This window comes from Glycine soja, chromosome 5, assembly GCF_004193775.1.
Source record: "Glycine soja cultivar W05 chromosome 5, ASM419377v2, whole genome shotgun sequence".
In the NCBI taxonomy this organism is placed as follows: domain Eukaryota; kingdom Viridiplantae; phylum Streptophyta; class Magnoliopsida; order Fabales; family Fabaceae; genus Glycine; species Glycine soja.
In genome coordinates, this window is record NC_041006.1 from 30,442,534 (window position 1) to 30,457,599 (window position 15,066).

At 33.7% G+C, this 15,066-nt stretch overlaps 1 protein-coding gene across 1 annotated transcript; it reads left to right on the plus strand.

The window, feature by feature from the left end:
- Positions 1-7,809: 7,809 nt before the first annotated feature.
- LOC114412495 lies at positions 7,810-8,551 on the plus strand. The gene has a single exon (XM_028376419.1). It carries the CDS (start codon positions 7,864-7,866, stop codon positions 8,422-8,424), a length of 561 nt encoding a protein of 186 aa, XP_028232220.1. The 5' UTR covers positions 7,810-7,863; the 3' UTR covers positions 8,425-8,551.
- The last annotated feature ends 6,515 nt before the right edge of the window (positions 8,552-15,066 follow it).

Sequence of the window (15,066 nt, forward strand, 5' to 3'; positions counted from 1 at the left end):
TTAAGCCCATATTAATTTTCTGATGATAGTCTAATAGACTCACCAAATTAGATAACTTTTATTGAGCCTATAAAAAATGTAAATAACTAATATAAATGTTATAATATGTAGCCCACATTAATTATTAATTAGAAATTATAAAATTCCTAACCATCTCCCACTTGGGCTTCACATTAACTTTAATCATTTATACTACAAAAGTCTTTAGGCACACAACAGTATGTTATTTACTTATAGACTTCCCTTAAACAATCTAGTCCATCTTATATAGTAACACGAAACCGTTGTAGTTTTCATCACAATCCAATGTGATTGAGCTACAATGATTACCAATGTTACATATACATGATGACATAGATCAAATATGGATAAGCGGCATGAAAATTACATGTAATGTGATCTTATTCATGTTCATTTCCAACTAGTTCAAACTTTATTCTATAGAGATTAATCCAAACACAACATAAGTATTACAAATAAAACAAGCTCGAAATGAAATGATAAACTTCAACTTTATTTTATAGAAAATTCAATCTATACAAATATCTAAAAAACATAAAACATAGAACATAAATGGGACTTCCACTAAACTAAGATACTATAAGGAGCCACACCCATATGAGCAATGTGCTCATGAAAAACTTTAGGTACGAAACCTTTTGTAAGTGGGTCAGCTAGCATATCATTAGTCCTTAAATGTTCTATGGAAATTTGTTTATTTTAAACTCTTTCCTTAACAACCAAAAACTTAATGTCAATAAACTTTGATTTGATTGTACTCCTATTGTTGTTGGAGTAAAGAATTGTTGATTTATTGTCACAATAAATTTTCAATGGTCTTTCAATGCCATCGACCATGCGCAAACCGATGACAAAAATTCTCAGCCATATATCCCATGGTTGGATGCCTTAAAACAAGCAATGAACTTCACGACCATGGTCGAAGAAGCTACGAGAGTCTATTTAACAGACTTCCAAGAGATAACTCCTCCAGCCAACATAAATATGTATCAAATGTGGAACGTTTACTATCTTGACATCTAGCATGTATCCTTTTGTTCTCTTCAGGTAACACATCACACATTTTGCTACGTTCCAATGTTGCATTCTAGGATTACTCAAATATCTGCCTAGAACTCCTACTACAAATGCTATATCGGGACGAGTGCAAACTTGAGCGTACATTAGACTTCGTACTGTTGACGCATAAGAAATCTTTTGCATCTCTATTCTTTCAAGGTCATTACTGGGGCATTGTTTGAGACTAAATTTGTCTTTGCTATCGAGGTATCCCCTGGTTTACTATCTTTCATACCAAATGTATTTAGGACCTTATCGATATAACTCTCTTGTGACGACCTTAGGATACCTTGAGAGCGATCTCTTAGTATCTCTTAGTATCTTAATACCTAACACAAAAGAGGCTTTCCCAAGATGTTTCATTTAAAAAGTTTTCGTCATAAATTTTTTAGTCTTTTGTAATGAGCCTATATCACCGCTAGCAAGTAGTACATTATCGATATATAATACCAAGAATAAGTATTTACTCCCACTGAACTCGTGATATACACAATCATCAATTGCATTTGCCTCAAAACCATATAAGGTAATGACTTGATGGAACTTGTAATACCATTGACGGGAAGCCTGTTTCAGACCATAAGTTTGCAAACCATAAACTTTGAGTCGCCTGATACAAATTGTTGAACAAGTGGCCTCAATAACTTAAGAGGGGGGATGAATTAAGTTTCACAATTTTCTCACTAACAAGCTTTAACCTCCCTTTTAAATGATAGGCTTAGAATGCAGAAGAAAAAGAAGAAGAAGAAACAATCAATTTAACAATGTTCTTTTAAATGCGTAAGATAAAATTGATTGTAATAAAATAAATGAGATAAGGGAAGAGAGAAATACAAACTCGATTTATACTGGTTCAACCACTTCTCGTGCCTATGTCCAGTCCTCTAGCAACCCACTTGAGATTTTCACTAACTTTGTAAAAAACCTTTTTACAACTTCTGAACACCCAAGGAATCCCTTTTCCTTATGTTCAGGAAACTCATAATTCAAGAGACAACCAGTCTCTTGATTACAACTTACTTTCTGAAATGAACAGAAAGATTTCTCTCCTTTAGAGTAGATAATACAATTTGATGTTCCTGGATGAACTCTCAATAGATTTGCAAGTGTTTGCCCAAGAGTTGTTGAGAGAGCATTTGACAATGAAGTTTTCTTAGAATATCTCTCTCTTGCTTTTCGAAGTTAGACACACATATATATAGGCCCTTCGTGCCTTTTCAAAATGGTTTGAAGAGATGTGTCTTTTCAAAAAGTTTTTTTTGAAATTCTTCACTGGTAATCGATTACATAGTTATATTTTGAAGGGTCATGACTTTTCAAATTGAATTTCAAGAGTTTCGTTGTTGGTAATCGATTACACATCAATGGTAATCGATTATAACTTTCAAAATTCAAATTTCAAACCCTTTTAAGAAGCTGATTTGCAAACTTGTCTTCTGGTAATCGATTGCACTGCTTGATAATCAATTACTAGTGCCTTGATATGTTGGAAACAATGCATTTTGAGGCAAAAACTGATCTTGAATGAATCTTGAAGCAATGCTTGTTTGTTGAAGCGACCTTGTATTAATCTTGAAGCAATGCTTAACCTTTGAATGTTTGTTGAAGTAATCTTGAAAGCAACCTTGTTTGATTATTCTTTGACATCCTCAAAATCATGTATTCATACATTCACAATCTCCCCCTTTTTGATGATGACAATCATTAGCAAGTGAATTCGTTTCAGGATCATCAAAACCTGCATTATTCACACAAACTTTTCTGATTGCACAATATAAATTGTTTCTTCAATGCCACAATTTAGAAACATAGTCTTAACATCCATCTGATGTAGCTCTAAATCATAATGAGCTACCCGTGCCATTATTGTTCTAAAAGAATCCTTTGAAAATACTAGAGAAATGGTTTTTATTATAGTCAATGTCTTCCTTTTGAGTAAAACCTTTAGCGACTAGACGAGCCTTATATCTCTCGACATTGCCCTTTGAATCCCTTTTGGTTTTAAATATTCATTTGCAACCAATAGGTTTCACACCTTTAGGCAATTTGACAAGATTCCAAACATCATTATCTTGCATAGATTTCATCTCATCCTTCATAGCATCGATCCAATTTTGAGACTTAGAACTACCCATAACTTGACTAAAGTTGATTGGATCATCCTCTGTTAAACCAATGTCATACTTATGTTATTGGAGAAAGATAATATAATCATCTGGGATTGAACTTCTTCTCTCTCTAACAGGTCTCCTTAATGGCACTTCTTGAGGTTGTTGTATAGGTATTTGAGGGAGAACCTCATTGTAGTCTTCTTCTTGAACAATGTCATAAAAAATACTTGCAACATTGTTTTCTATTACTGGGGTTGTTTCCTAAACAGTAATAGGTATGAGGACTTGAGCACTGCCAATAACAAGTTCTTCCTCAAAAACAACATTTCTTATGTTATCTTCCTTTCCAAACTCAACTTCCTCAAGAAATCTCGCATTTCCCATTTCAGAAAAGGATCTTAAAGTAGGATTGTAAAACTTATAGCCCTGAGAGCGTTTGGCATAGCCAACAAAATAACAGCTAATTGTTCTTGAATTCAACTTTCTTTCATGCGACCTATAAGGTCGTGCCTCAGCCGGACAACCCCAAATATACAAGTGTTTAATGCTTGACTTTTTGCCAGTCCAAAGTTCATAAGGGGTTTTGTTAATTTTTTTACTTGGCACCCTATTAAGGATGTAAGTTACGGTCTTTAAGGCTTCTCCCCAAAGCGACTCTGGCAAAAAAGAATGACTAACTATACTTCTCACCATATCCTTAAGAGTTTGGTTTCATCGTTTTGCTACACCATTCATGCTAGGTTTGCATGACATAGTGTAATGCGGAATAATTTCACACTCTTTGAGAAAAAGCGCAAAAGGTCCTGGACGTTGTTTTCCTAATCCATCATATCTGCCATAGTACTCACCACCACGATCAAATTTGACAATCTTAATTTTTTTTTCCAAGTTGAAGTTCAACTTTAGCCTTGAAACTCTTAAAAACGTCTAGGGATTAAGACTTCTCATGTATCAAATATAGGCAACCGTATCTAGAGTAGTCATCTATGCACGAGATAAAATATTGTTGTCCATTCCAAGAAGGTGTTGGAAAAGGACCACAAATGTCCGTATGTATTAGTTCCAAGATGTCTTTAGCTCTTTCAACACCTAATTTCCTCATGTTTGTTTGTTTTTCCTTTATGCATTCAACACAGACTTCAAAGTCTGATAAATCTAAAGGTTCGAGAATTTCATCTGACTAAATTCTCTGAATTCTCTGTTTAGAGATATGATCTAAGCGTTTATGCCATAAGGTGAGTGAATTCTCATTTAATTTTTGTTTTGCACCAGGTGAATTTGTTTGTCGTGTTTCATTGTAGGAACAAATAACATCTAGTATATATAGATGATCAATTAAAGAACCAGAACCAATCAAATTTGAATTTTGGTAGAGACTAACTTTATTATTTCCAAATGAACAAGAAAAAACAAATTTTTCCAAACTAGAAATTGAAATCAAATTCTTTCACAGAGATGTCGTTAGTGCATGCATGGCAGACTTTGGACACCACCGGTTGCTCTCAAAACAAGATCAACGCGATCATTTTGGGTTACTTCTTTTGAGAGCTTCATACATATAAAATAAAATAAACCCATTATTTGATGACAATAGGGTTTTATTATAATTACTTGATTTTCAATGTATGCTTTGTACAGTAAAGGTGGGTGATGTGACATTAGGGCATGGATTTTTGTATTAATTGCATGAATTTTTGAACATGTAGTTTTCATCATTTTTGTTTCATATGCTGAGTCTTTAGTTCATTCTCTGAAGTTTTGGATGACCTTGTTTTGAGTCGGAAATATTTTCATACCCTTAATTGATAAGTTTTTAATTTGGTGATTAACACGAATGTAAACCTTTTATCCACGTGAATTCCTTTATGTTTATTGATTAAAATCATTTTATGTAATTCTGCATTTTCATGTGTTTTATTATATAAATATGTATATTGGGGTAGGGGGTGTCACATATGTTGTTGACACGATGATTGCAGTGGTGTCACCGGTGTTGGCTCTTGGTGCTGATTCGTGGGAGAGATGGGGATAGAGGAAAAAGTAGGAAAGGGAGGAAAGGCAGATAAAATAAGAAGAAAAAAAAGGAAAAATAGAGAATAATCTTGACATTTGATTAAAATGTTATATATCAAATAGTTATAAAATACTTTCTCACTGTGTTGTGGGAAACTTTATTAGCTTTCCCATGGTAGGCATTGCCTCATAGCACGCTAATAACTTAATGTTTATTCAAGTGGGGATGAAAAATATCTTGAATACATTATGTGGAAACGATTATCAATCGTCCTGGAGGAGGAAACAAAGGATCAATTGTTTCTTTTTTTAGGCTAAATGTAATTTTTTTAGTGTTTTTTCTTACACTAAATTTTAAAATTTTCATTTTAATTTTTTCTGTTTTTAAATTATTTTTTTTATTTTTCTGTTAATAATGTTTGTGTATAGTTAATTTTTAAATTTTGAATTAATTAATTTAACATAATGTCAACTAAAATCAACGATTATCTTTATTATTTTAAAAATTATAAATAAAAAAATTGTTTGTCCACTCTCTTTAATATTTAAGTCTTTTCTACACCCTCCTCTTCCAAATTATCTTATCCATTATCTTCAAATATGGGCACTTTGCCAACATGGGTTTGGGGTTGCTGGCGGCGTGTGGTGATGCATGTGCGGGTGTTAAGGGTGGTGACGAGAATTTGGGTTTGTGGGGTTAAGGGTGGCGATGTTTGAGTGGTGGTGGTCAGGGGATTTATGCTCATGAGATTAAGGATAGCAATGGACACTTGTAGTGTTGTTTGGGTGGTGGTAGTCACTCAAATCTAGGTTAATGGGGTTGAGGGTGGTGTCGCCTATGTTTGGCTATATGGTGGCCACACGGATGTGGTGGTGAGGTTGAAAATGAATTACTTATTGAAAGTTGTGATGATTATGGTGGATGTAATTTGAAGAAGACCAATAAGATCAAAATATAGATAAAAAATTATTAGTATTTTAAATTAATTATTTCAAAATTTAAAAGTTAATGAAACACAAACATTGTTAATGAAAAATTGAAAAAAGAGTCAACAAAATTTTTCAAAAATATAAATGATCAAAATAAGACTTTTAAAATTTAATGTATAAAAAACAAAAAAGTGATATTTAACTTTTTTATTACTATTAAAAAAACTACTATTGATCTTATGATGCATGACCAAAAAAAAGATCGATCTTAAATTTTTATAGTTTATACATCTATTTTAACTCTTCACCACCAGATCATCAAGTGAGAATTGATGGTTTTATAAACATGTAATGCTATATTTTTTTTACAATATCTTTTTATTTATATTTTTTATTTTGTATAGAAAAATACATCAAATAAAAGAATAACATATTCATTACTTAATAATATAGAAAATAATACAGTACTCTGTTAACTAATAAATAAAAGAATTAGCATAGCATATTGTATATAGATTTAAAATTATTCTTTATAAACAAAGGGAATGATGAAAATAATTAATAATACATGTCACATAACCGTCGTGGTATGCGTAAAAAAGAAATACATTAACATAAATAGCTTGGGCCGCAAAAGCCTTCGCGGTCCATCCACGCTGCCACTAGTTCTAGTAGAACTGTAGAAGTAATAACTTGCAAGTCCCATCTGAATACGACAGGACACACAACAGAGGCGGCTATTCTTGCTTCCTTTGTTTATTTTTTGAAGTAATGACTCAACTCATTGAATTGAATCTCAATTACCTGAGTCACTTTGAGTAGAGCCTGACTTAAGCTCACATATATAATTGCTGTAAAGGATTGGTGTATTGATCTATTGAAAATGATTTATTTAGAGAAAAAATTATATTTAATTTTTATTTTGTATAATTTTTTTTAGTTAATGACAATCATATTTTATAAATGAAATTAATTTATGATTTAATGGATGAAAAGATATCCGTGATTTTTTCCTCAAGAAAAAAATATATAATTATTGTTTCAAGAAAGACAAATTTGGAGTGATTTTCATAACTTATAAAATACTGTAATTCATTGCTAACTCATCCAACTCATTATTCTTTTGACCTTAGAGGATTGGCCCGCTCATGTCACTAACATTCTATACATTATATGAATTAATTTTATTTATCCGCCGACGGTGACGACAAAATCCACGTTTGAATTTCTTCTATCAAGATTCAATTCAATTCATTCCCCCGGCTGCCTCATCTTCAAGTCGTTGGTCTTATTTGAAATTCAACCCAACAGTTACATTGTTTATTTGAATGCCGATAAAATTAATTTTAAATAGGATTAATTTTATAAAATTGATTTTAATTAAAATTAATTTTAAAGTGATGTAATTTAAATTTAAATATTTTATTATAAAATCAAGTTAAAGTAAAATTTAATATAAAATTTTGAATTCAACTTAAAATTAATTATGAATCTGAAATCAATTCTAAAATTTTCTCAAACATAAATTAAACATGTAAAAATATATCTAAAATTAATTTTAAACTTAAAATCAATAATATTTTAAGATCAAACCTAACACACACTTACTCTTGCCCACAATTCATTGCTCATACTCAAACTCAAAAAAAAAATCTATAAATACAACACACTAGTCAGTCTCAGCTTGTGATCGCAATTACATATAATAAAATTTTCAGGACTTTTCATCATGGAAGCCTATTCTAGTTCTTATTCCTCGTCATCCAATTCTTCATACTTGACCCAAAACAACCATGAGGACTCAAAAGGGTACGTGAAACAGCAAGTGTACCCTCTTCAAAATCACAATTCGTGGCTCCGTTCCGTGAGAAAGACACCAGCAAAGCCGTGGAAGAAGGCACCAGTGGCACCAATGCCACCAACACCGATCAAAGTTTACAAAGTGGACGCTATAAACTTCCGTGACGTGGTTCAGCAGCTCACAGGTGCACCCGAGCACGAGTCCCAGCAGCAGCATCTCCAAATCAAAATCGCACGTGCTGAATCTGCTGATGCTCCTAATGTGCCACCGAAGCAAAACCAATCAGGCGGAGACACGTGCGGTAAATGGTACCAGGAGTTTCTCTTAGGAATGAATTCTCCGGAGACTAATACTAATAATGATGGAGCAATGGCACCGGGTTTTCTAGGAATGAATTTGCTCTCACCAAATTCGTATAGTAATTTCTGTTTCTTTCCTCCTTTGAGCCCAAGCGGTGTCACCAGTTTGGAACCAGGGAAGGTTCTCTAGGCCTTTTTACAAGATTCTATATGCTATATTGATATGTACTTCTGTTCCATTTTCTACTTTGTTTTTTAGTTTGTTACTGTTATTACAGTTAAATTATTAATCGGAAAACCTTCAACTTTTATTATCATTTTATGGGTAGTCAAATGCCGACAAAACAACAAATTTACTAACTGTTGCTACAAAATTTTATTGTCCCTTTAATGTAAACTTGTCCAACCGCCTTGATTATCTATATTTTTCTCTTCTGTTTCATGCTAAATGTTTTGTCTTATTTCCGGTCGCAATTTCGAAACTAAGTTAAGGAGTCGTTAATTATCTTGTTCTGATTTTGCTTGTTCTATGAAGTGTTTATGGTGCGAATAGAAAAAAGCTATCACGAACTATTGATTATACAAATTCGAATTCGTGTCATGCAAAATTAATATTAATTAAAAGTGAATTTATAATAACGCGATTTATGTTGAACTTCCATTTACTATTAGTGTGTATGTAGACAAACACTCTACTATGCATCTCTTCCATTTCAATGAGAATCCCATCTTTTGCACAAAATAATCTAGAGATTCTCATTCCACACAATCATAAGTTTTTTTTTTTTTATAAAAAATCTGCCTTAAACATCACAACTTCCTTCCTTTTCTATTATGTTTCATCTCATTCAACAATTCATTGGTTACACCTTCTAGAGTTGCCTATTTTTTAACTAAAGTTCATTGAATATAGTAGTGTATGCATTATCTTCGTTCTCAAACATAGTATTTGTATCAGGGGACTGCTATTCCCACTACATCCATTGTTATTGTCACTACCATTTTTTTAAAATGGTAGTGAAAATACGAAATTGGTCTTAAGGCGGTTTCCCCTAACCCCACCTTTTCCCCTTCCCTTCTCCATATGCCCAACCCTCTTCTTCTCACCCCCACCCTTTTCACTTCCTCTCATACGTCTTTTTCTCTTCCACTCTCGCATTCCTCCCCACATGTGCCTCTCTCTCCCACTCCCTATCATGGTGACAATTTTATGTCTTACCCTACTCAGGCGAAAGTGAAGCAGTACGTAGATAGGTCAGGGCTTAAGAGTTTGTTTGATGTGTGGTACATGTCCATGAATAAAGGCATAATCAATGCCTTTATCAAGAGATGGCATAGTGAGACCTCTTCCTTCCACCTTCAAGTTTAAGAGATGACCATCACCCTCAATGATGTGTCATGTCTTTTACATTTTCCTCTTTTGGGTTGTTTCCTTGATTACACAGACACAACCTACACCAGGATAGAAATCAAAGGTTTGTTGAGGTCAGAACTTGGTATTATGATGGACCAAGAGGAGATGTTGTGACGACAAACAACAATCGGGTGGCTCTGAGTTTGTTACATGAGTTGTATCACACCTACGTTGTTAGTGAGTCGTTAGTCTAGGCTACTACTGTGTATTTGTTGCATTTGCTCAGCAATACTATTTTTTCAAGAAGAGCGCGACGCATGTACACATCTACAACTTGTAGTACCTCAACGATCTAGATCGCAACCACAAGTACGCTTGGGGGGTAGCTGCGTTGGCTTATCTTTATGACCAGTTTTCATATGCGTGCAAGTATAACAATAAGTAGATGGAAGGTTATATGATGCTACTCATGGTATGATTTTTTTGTGTGTACATAATTGTTACTTAGTATTATATGACGCTAAAAGTATATTTCATGTTTTACTGGCATAGGTGTTTGAGCATCTGCCAACCATTCCTTGTAGTGATAAGGTTTTGGATTATGATCGTAAGAAGCAACTTGAAACTAGGTGGTTATTGTTGAGGGGTAACAATAAGGTTGTTAGGACCAAACAATTTGTTGGATCGGTTGTAAATGATTGATGTTGTTTGATCCCCATATGCATCACGCATAGACATCAAACCTTTTGAGGACTAGACATATACTACTTTGGCTACATTAGAGTTGGGACAGACATGGCATCGTATCTACCAAAGAGGGCTTTGAAGCAGTTTGGGTACGTACAGAGGATTCCCTTGGACCCACCCAAGTGTCTTGCTGCATATGGGAAATGTTGTAAGGCATGTGTTGAGTGGGAGCAGCATCTGGTGGCCTTGGCAAGGTTGTTCCACATGGGGCTCCATGGGCCTGCACTATATAATACCTGCCTTGGTATTACAAGCATTCAAATCCATAATCAATTCCGCCACAGGAAGGAAAACCACCACATAATCCTGTTCGTATTCTGTTGTAGCCTCAACCTCATCCATAATTTGGTGGTGGTTAGATACCAGATTATGTACCAGGTGTTGTTTACCCCTGTTAGGTAATACAAAAAATATTTTAATCATTTTGTTTTATTTTTTAATGAAAAAGTAACTACTAATTGTATTCTTTAATATTTATATAGGATTGATTACAGATGATGTCAGTGTCCACACAAAGATTATTGAACATGAGAGTTGTACCTGAAGGGACAAATAGTCATCAGGCCATACAATAGCTTATGTTGATGGCACAAGAAGGTCTTGCAACTGGGTGTAGCTCAATTGAGGAGTGACTGCCATTGAGGAAGAAACCTAATATAGGTGGCAGGGGAGGTGGCTGCAAGGGCAATTGAGCATGGTTAACAACATTTGTCATTTTGTGTTATTATTTTTATTATTATTATGTATTCGACTTATGATGTTGTTTGTGTAGTTATTTTTGTATTCTATGAACTTATATTTAGTCGTTTATGTTTGTCCTATTTTTATGTTTAAACGACACACGCCTAGTAATGTAATAAAGAATGAAAATTCGATTAAACTTAGAAAAGAAACAAAAACTAACATAAATGAAATCCATTAAAAACATGACTAAATAGAGTTAGAGCTTGTTTTCGCCATTGATCCACACATTAGAGTAATGATATCTTCAGCAGGTCTTGGTTTTCCTTGTTTATACAGTAGGACAAGTATTTCTTCTGGAGATCAACCAACCATTGCATACAACTCGATTAGACCTTTAGAATTAAACTGTGAAAAAATTAAAAACATCTTCCTACTTAATTGTCGTCTTTAAGCTCCATACAATTGTACTCAATACAGTCATCACCTACATATACATACAGGTTTTCGGTAAAAACCCTTTGTAACGTTGTGTTTCATCAATTGATTGTTTAAGTGATTTAATTAAATTATAAGAGAAATTTAATTTAATTTAAGTACTTCAAAGAATTAATTAATAAATTTGGTGATTTGATTTTATGTGTATGTGGTTAGTGAGTTTTTAGTGTTTTGGGCTTAAGAGGATGGACTTTAGTTTATGATTGGAGAGGTGAGTGTATATAGTAAGGTTTAGGGGTGAAAATGAGGAATTACAAGAGTCCTAAACTCTCCTTCAACTCACAAAAATCTGAAACACAAATACAAAAGCTCTTATTCTACTCTCTTCTTTCTCTCCAAGAAAACTCATTCCTTGAAGATTTGAGAGCTTGGTTGTCTTTCTCAAAGGAAGTCATTTCTCATCTCTTTAGTGTTCATTGGTTGTTCCTTTGTGTGGTAAACACCTTTTCTCCTTCTTTTATATTCCATTTGTGAATGTATGTATACATGATTTTGATGATGCCAAAGAAGAATCAAACAAGGCTGCTTCAAATGATAAGCATTTGCTTCAAGAATAATTCAAGAGTGCTTCAACAAACAAAGCCTTGTTTCAAGATTCACTAAAGATCAAGCCTTGCCTTAAAACAAAGTGCTTTCAAGACATGCAAGGCTCTGGTAATCGATTACCAGGAAGTGTAATCGATTACCAGAAGACAGGGTTGAGAAATAGCTGTTGAAAAAAGTTTTGAATTTGAATTTTCAACATGTAATCGATTACCATATGTCTGTAATCAATTACCAGCAACGAAACTTCTGAAATTCAAATTCAAAAGTCATGACCCTTCAAATTATAACTGTGTAATCGACTACACAAACATTGTAATCGATTACCAGTGGAGAATTTTCAGAAAATCTGACAACAATCACATCTTTTCAGTGGATTTTGGATGGCCATCAAAAGCCTATATATATGTGTGACTTGGGACGAAATTAAGAGAGAGTTTTGCTTAGCAAAAATGTCTTATCCTCTCAAAAGATAATGAGAGAGATTCCAAAAGAACTTCATTGTCAAATGCTCTCTCAAAAGAAATCCTTGACCAAATACTTGCAAAATCTATAAGGATTATTGCATGATCTTCATTGTAATATTCTTCTCCTTAAGAGAGATTTCTTTTTCCATTCTTCTTATTCAATGAGATTGGCTAAGAGACTATGAAGTCTCTTGTTGTAAAGCATCTGAACACAAGGGATGGGTTGTCCCTGTGTGGTTCAGACTTTGTAAAGGATTTTATGAAGGGAGTGGAAATCTCAAGTGGGTTGCTTGAGTACTGGACGTAGGCACGGGAAGTGGTCGAACCAGTATAAAATTGTGTTTGCATTCTCTCTTCCCTTATGTTATTTATTTTGTTGCAATCAATTGTGTCTTGCTTGTTTAAAGAACATTGTTAAATTGATTATTGTTGCTTCTTTTGCATTCTAAGCCTATCCCTTCTGCATTCTAAGCCTATCCCTCATAAGATTATTGAGGCCACAAGGTCCAACACCATTTTCATTTTTCAGTAGGGCGCCCATGAAAGTTCCATGGAAAAAGCTTAGTTTTTGGGTTTGAATCTAACTTTGGGTTGGTTTTGGGTGTGGATTTGAATTGCTAGTGGAGTTGAAGAAAAATTCCTCCTTGGACCTAAAGTTCCCTCCTTTCTTCCTTTTTTTTTTATCTTAAAGCAAGTTCCCAGGTTTGATAGGTAAGGGAAGCTTTATCTTTTTCTATGCTTAGGTTATTGTAGATTGGTTTCAAGGTTACTGGAAAATGAATCATGTTGTTAAAAAAAAAGGTTTAAGAATTTGAGGTTTTGCGTTTTGAAATTTAGGTTGTTGATTAATTGATGAATATTGATCAAAAGTTTTTATTTGTGAAGAGTTTTGATGTTTTTTATGTATTTGAAATTGATAGGAAAGAGTTTGGATTTGTTTTTGGATAATTTGGAAGCCATGAGAAGAAATTTTATAGAAATTTTGAAATTTTGCAAAATTCGCATCCACTAACCATTTTCGTGTCCAATGACCATATTCGCGTCCAGTGACCAATGTCGCGTCCACTGATCAGTTGTGCATGTAATGACCAGTTTTGTGTCCACTTATTATTTTTGAGTCCGGTGACCAGTTTTGAGTCTAGTGACCATTTTGAGTCAAATGATTAGTTTTGAGTCTAGTGAACATTTTGAATCCAAAGACCAGTTTTGAGTCCAATGATCATTTTTAGTCCAATGACCAGTTTTGAGTCGAGTGACCAGTTTTGATGTGGATGTCATTAATGTTTGTTTTCCTTGCATAAATTTATTATTTTTAGATCTTAATAAATTTATGATGATATGAGATGCAATTGAGATGATGTTGTTTATTATGACAGTTGACGCTATATTGAGATCATGAGATTCATATTCCTATGAGTTTTTGGAGAGTTATTTGCAAGAATTCATGGTGTTTGAATGACTTGCTATACTTATTGAACTATATGTGGGTTCATGAGTGTGATGAACATATGAATGGTGAATCTACAATATTATAACCTCTTATGGTGTTGAGATTGGTGAATGAATTTATAATGACGTATGATATTGATTTGAATGATCATAACATGCATGCATTGATGAGTGACATTGCATGTGAGTAGGTATGTAAGTTAGGCATGCTGAGAAGGCCCTCAACCTAGTGTTGGAGATTGTCGTTGTGGCTAACACCGAATGGACCAATAGAATGGATGTGTGGTGAATCCCTAGATAGGTTAAGGTCATTAAAAGCTTTACCGAGGTAAGCCACTACTTACGCTCATCCATTTTTGATAAAATCACACTTCCTCCGTAGGGTTAATTCTAGTCTCCCCGAATAGTCAAATCATAGAGTAGGACTATGTTAAGGAATATACTTGAAATCTTCCTGGAGTAAAGAGTCAACATGGTATAACATGATAGTTAGACATGTGCATTGATGATTGTGACTTAAGAATGATGTGTTACTTAAGGATTTGTATTAGTACATGATTGTTGGCAAAATGGAGGATTTCTATATCTCTCTCTTTTAACATAGTGATCTTATATTTCTCTTATATGTTGTTTTATTTTAAAATAAGCTCACCCTTGCGTTTTTTGTTGAACTATGATGATCGTGTCATTTGATACATGAACAAATTATGATATAACTTTTGAGGAGTATGTCACGTGTGGTTGATATGGACTTGATGGTGAACTTAGGAGTGAGATTCGACCCATCTTCATTTATTTATGTTTCGTCTTAGTGGGGACCAACTTAAGGTTTATATATCTTCGTGGATCTATGTTATTTATTCCCTTAATGGGACCCTTGAGTTTTGTTTGGAGATTTGCTTATGATATTCAATGATGTAGTGTCTTGAGACAAACATACCTTTATATATTACGACGTGAGAAGGATGAAGTTCATATGATATGCTTGTATTCATGAAAAAAATTTATGCATATTTTCATTAATTAAACCAATTCAAGAGTTTTAAAGGGACTAAAAATAAATCTTTTTGTGTTAAAGCCTCAGTGTTTCATG

Coding starts and splice junctions, on each gene's coding strand:
- LOC114412495 (XM_028376419.1), top strand. CDS start 7,864: ATGGAAGCCTATTCTAGTTCTTATTCCTCGTCATCCAATTCTTCATAC.